At 40.2% G+C, this 5,501-nt stretch overlaps 1 protein-coding gene across 1 annotated transcript in view; it reads left to right on the top strand.

The window, feature by feature from the left end:
* LOC104075915 (patatin-like phospholipase domain-containing protein 7) overlaps positions 1-5,501 on the top strand; it is a gene marked incomplete at its 5' end in the record, with an annotated part of 70,829 nt that overhangs the window by 42,965 nt on the left and 22,363 nt on the right. The window contains one exon of the mRNA XM_009576584.1: positions 2,121-2,237. Coding sequence (XP_009574879.1) covers positions 2,121-2,237 — 117 coding nt within the window. The remainder of the gene's footprint in view (positions 1-2,120; positions 2,238-5,501) is intronic.

The raw sequence follows: 5,501 nt of genomic DNA, 5'->3' as shown, positions 1-5,501 counted from the left end.
GTAGAGGCTCGGCATTACAAAGATCATTCACAACAAGATAGCCCGATGTTTGGTGCTGAGTTGGAGAGATTTTTCTTCAGTATTAAATAAGGGACTTTCTGTAAATGCCTCTTTCCTTGATTTTATCATTCTAAGTAACGTCAGAGACCGAATCCCTATTTTAATTACAAAACTAATTCCATTTAACTCTGAATCTGTGGGTAGCATGTCTATAGTTAGGTTGGCACTGTCCTCACCCCATCAGAACCTAAAATGAGGATGTGAATGAAGCTGACAGCTTCATAGTTGGTTTTGTGCTAAGGCTTTTATGTTCTCCCACGTTTCCTGTTTATATACTTGTTTTTAAGGATCTTTTTTCTTTTTGTTTTTCTTTTTTTTTTTTTTTTTAATAGTTGGATATGTATTCTCTGGGCAGATACCTAATGTATGTTTAAAAGCAGCTGGACATGACAATCTAGGCTAATCCTGCTCTTCTTTAAATCATTGCTAGAGTAAAGCAAATGCTAGATGTTGATCACAGATCCTTTAATAGGCTGCAGGTTTAGAGGCTGTTTCATGCTGTAGGTCTCTGCCTGGGTACAATGCTATATTGTCTGTTAAGTTTGTTACATTATAGAGAACATGCGGAGAGAGAAGATACTTCATCTAATAGAAATATTTCATCCAGTGAAACCCTTCTTAATTGCAAATGAGTTCATTGTTCATTGGGCTTTTTTGGTCTTCTATTGCATTTTAACTGAGTATGATGTAATATATTAGACATTGAATTTTGTTAGGATTTATTAGGATTTGAGACCAACAGCATGGTTATCGGACAAATACAGTGGCCATAATGCCATATGTTCAGGTATTTAAGGGGGCTTATAAGAAAGATGGCTGCAAACTTTTTAGCAGGGCCTGTTGCGACAGGAGAAGGGGGAATGGTTTTAAACTAGAAGAGGGTAGATTTAGACTAGATATAAGGAAGAAACTTTTTACAATGAGGGTGGTGAAACACTGGAAGAGGTTGCCCAGAGAGGTGGTAGATGCCCCATCCCTGGCAACATTCAAGGTCAGGTTGGGCGGGGCTCTGGGCAACCTGGTCTAGTTGAAGATGTCCCTGCCCACGGCAGGGGGTTGGACTAGATGGCCTTTAAAGGTCCCTTCCAACCCAAACTACTCTATGATTCTATGATTGTATTTTCATCATTTTATCTTGTAGGTTAGCACACAGATATAATGCACTTGAAATGGAGGAAAAAAAAAAAAAAAGAATCCATGAAAGCTTAATTACGGTATACGTGTGTTTAGAAGAGACACATTTGACAGTGCCTGCCGCTGTTATGTAATACAGTAGGTATCTATAGCGCTTTAGGAAATGTAATGTGATTTGGTTTCTCTAGCTTATGTAGAGTGCCCATAGTAGTATCTAAATGATGGCTATCAAGCAGCAGGTGAAGAGCACAATAACTCGCTTGGGAATGAAAAATAATTGACACTAATACATAGAAAGTGTGTTTAAAGCTCTTTAAAATGTGACTGAGTTAACCTCATTGCAGTCCCAGAGAATCACATACACATTTTTGTAAGTGCTTACACTTATAATCAAAAAGACTGCAGACTGGAAGAAAAATTAAGTGAACTGCACACAGGTGAACTGCACATACGCTGTGGAAAACTTTAAACAAGCTGAAGTTTCAACGCAAAAGGATAATGAAGAGGGAGATCACTAATAATATCTTTCTGTTATTAAAAGAAAAATAGTCAAGAATTAAACTGTACCATTCACATGCATTTGTTATGGCAGAAACCTGTGCCCGTGCACACTGCTTTAGAGGGACGTTTTGATTTATGGGTAGAAGGGAAGCAATGCAAATGTACATTCTTCCATAGCCTTATTGCAAACTGGCTACAAAGTTTGCTGCTTTTTGTTTTAAATGTATGGCACCATACAAGGAGTTACTGGTTGTAGTTTTTGTAGTTGTATTTCTGTCCCCTTGACAACTTTTGTACTTACAATAGCAGTGCTTCCATTGTGTTGGATGTAGAATCTGGAATTGCACACATTAATGCATACATTAATATGGATTCTTGCATATAGTTACCTTTGAAATGCCTTTTTTTTTTCCCTTTCTTTTTAGGTTATGAACTCAGTGTTTAAGACTATTCTAGACTTGACGTATCCAATAACATCTATGTTTTCTGGAGCAGCTTTTAACAACAGCATCAATAGCATCTTTAAAGATAAGCAGATAGAGGTAAGTTGCTTATTCACTTTATGTGTAGTAAATGAAGTCACTGTATTCTGTTGTAGCAGAAATAGCTTTCTTCCGTGCTAATATGAGATACGGAGCTGTGGGATGACTGAAAACATGTTAAAACTGTGAATGTGATGTTACATGAATATAGGAAGGAGCCTGTTCTTTCATTTTCGTGGATTTAGAAAACACAAGGAGTAGCTTATTTGTAGCTACTTCTGTTCTGTTTGACAAAGGGATCCTGTTGTCTGAGAGAAGTTGTTAAAATTGTGTCACTGAAGTAGAGTTGCTGGGACTGTTTTATCATTATTTTTCTGCAAATCAGGTCTAAGAGACCCTTAGGGCACACCAGAAGAAGGTCTCGAAGAGGGAAGCAATGGGCTTGGGTTTTTTAAATTTTATTTTTGAAGCTAAAGTGAGTTTTTATGAACAGCCTATTGAAAACTGCAATAACGTCAAAGTGTATTGTTTCCTGTTTGCATATGGTGACCTTTTGTAATTGCTAGATGTTGTATGGTCTACCTGAACTGATAGCCACATTCAGAATCCCACCTATCCTCCGACCCTCAGCAGTAGCAATTTATAAAGCACATCGTCAATGGTTGTATTCTAGATCACCAAGCTTAAAGAGTGTTTGGGTAGTCTTGCAATCTCACCTCATTTGCGGTTTTAACCAAATTATTCCTGTGTTTAGAATCCTTGTGGTGAAAGATTAGGTTATATATACTTTAAATATATTTATTAAAAATAATCTAAAAAATTCCCAACTTAAATGCAAGTTTGAAAGTAAGTGATTAATCATCATGTGGCTTAAATAGCATTTTGCTGTGCAGAGTGGATGGTGCTGGGAACAGTTTTTAGAGTGGTAAGTCCTTCTGAGACTGGAACTATCTTTTTTGTTATTTGGGCAGCAGCAGTTCTTTATGATTTTTAACAGCTGTAATTGTATGATCCGTTCTAACCTTGCAGTCGCAGGAAGGTTTTGTCCAAGAGAAATCCAGTTCTGAGGCATACAACAGCAGCATCATTGTGCATGCGTGCTGAGTGTCATAGGCTAAACCCTTCAGTCTGTGCCTGAGGATTTCCTCATGTTGGAAGACTGAGGCATACAACAGCAGCATCATTATGCACGCGTGCTGAGTGTCATAGGCTAAACCCTTCAGTCTGTGCCTGAGGATTTCCTCATGTTGGAAGACTTCCATCAGATAAATAAGGAGAAATGTTGTGTAGCTCTGCAAGGAAAGAGGCAGTTACCCCTTCATTGGAATTCATGTTATCAGCGCAAGTTAACCAGTCATGTCACTAGACACACGGAAATTGAAAGCTGCCAAAGTGTAAAGGGTAGCTTATAAAGTACCAGAAGCTGAACTAAGACGCATTAAGCCTTGAACAAATGTTTTCTTAAAGCATTATTTCAAAGCATCCAAAGTGCAAACATCCATCTTTTCTCAGTAGTTGGAGTGTTTTTGGAGGGGGGTGGGTAGCAATGATTTCCAACTGGAAATACATATTAACAAGAGTTAATTATAACCTTACAAACATAGGTTGTGTTCGGATACTTGGCCACAACTGCTCCTTCCTAGGAGGATCCACAGTGATGGTAGCAGAACCTGAGAACTTCCTATCCAAGGGGCTGGGGTGGGTACTTAAAGCTTAAAATTCGGAAGCACTGGGCCAGATCCTCCGTTTTACTACCCATAGCTGTGAGGTGGCACTCCTGCACTTCACATGTGCCCTCATCCCTCTTCTGCATCAGAGCCAGGGAGCAGAAGCACTTACATAGAACTGTTATTTCTGGCATTGAAAGGGAGGTTTCCGTTTTCTCTTAAATTTGCTCTCTAACAACCCTTGTAATGTAGGTGTCTCCTGATTCGCAGCAGTGCTGTTTGTGGGGTAGCCCTGGTTACCAGCAACCCCCGTGATTGCTGCTACAGATGTCAGCCAAAGGCGGTCCGCCAGAAGAAATCAGCCTGCGCAAGTTCTTCCAGCAAAGCATGCAGAAATCCAGATATTTCTTAAGAAATATAGTTAATTGCACCTCTGAAATTACCCATCCTTCTGGGAGAGCACCAGGCTCTGGAATTTTTATCTCCCATGCCAGAGCACAAAATGCTCTTGCAAGTCATCTCAGCTGAAGGTTCAGGTGTGAGGAATTAGAAGAGAGTCATATCAAGTCCTGTTTCAGACTTGAATAATGCTCTGTCTCCAAAATAAATGAAACGATATCTGAGAAATGCAGTCTTTATTACTGCGTGATAGGTCTTGGTTTAGTTTCCTTCGTGCATGTGTTTGCATGAATATGAAAGGAAGTGTCAGATAGACTTCTTTCCCCGTTCCCCTATTTTTGCTTAAAATGTCGTCAATGCACTGAGATCTGCAATCATGAGAATATCTTTAGCAAGGAAAGGCACCCCTAATACTCTCGTAGTCACACTTTATTCATCCGCCCTCCTATGGCATTTATACCAGATGGGTTGTAGTACTTGCGCAGCATCTGTTAGTCCTCCCCTATTCCACCATCTTTGCAGAGCTGCTTAAGAGATTAAACTCGCTAGAAAAAAACTCCTTCTTGGCAGTTCAGAATTTTGTATTGAACAGCACAGAAACTTATACCAAAAATACAGACTGACCAGAGAGGGAGTGCTCATACTGATAGCTGGGGTCCAGACCCTTGTTTGGCTTGAGTTGAAGGCCCAGACACCTTGTCCCATGAACAAAGAGGCTGGATGGATGGGAAAGCAGGTTTACCTCTTCAGTCTTCATTCAGCTTTGTGTGATAGACAGAGAACTGTCAGCTGTTGTTCTCTGGGCATAAGTTCAATTCAAACAAGTCCTCCTCCTTCCCCTTTGCAGGCAACCCTTTCATTAGACACCATGGAGACTTTCCAAAACTATCCTCTCTCCAGCAAACTCCAATGCTTTTGGAAGGCCACCTTCCCATTCATTTTTTCCAGCTAGTGGGATGTGAGTCCAGACATGGTTGAAACAAAAACGAGAACTTCCCCTGCCAGGAGCAGGGCTTGTTGGTTTGGTTTAGCCCCTGTTGAATAAACTTGTAAAGGACTTAGCAAGGCCATTCTTTTTGTATATCATCCTTCTTCTTAGGTAGGTTATGTACCACACGCCTCACTGCTATTTTACCCTGCAGTGTCTCAGGTAACCTCTGGGGTCTTCGTGAAGATCTACCTTGCAGGATCCTTTGTTCCTGTAGGTAATGCTGCAAAGCTTTGTGGTGTTCTCTTTGACTCCAGGCAGCTTTGGGTC

The sequence above is a fragment of the Fulmarus glacialis genome, unplaced genomic scaffold (assembly GCF_000690835.1).
Source record: "Fulmarus glacialis isolate BGI_N327 unplaced genomic scaffold, ASM69083v1 scaffold12644, whole genome shotgun sequence".
NCBI lineage: Eukaryota > Metazoa > Chordata > Aves > Procellariiformes > Procellariidae > Fulmarus > Fulmarus glacialis.
The sequence above is the reverse complement of the archived record's forward strand: the minus strand, read 5'-3'. Positions and strand labels throughout refer to the sequence as shown.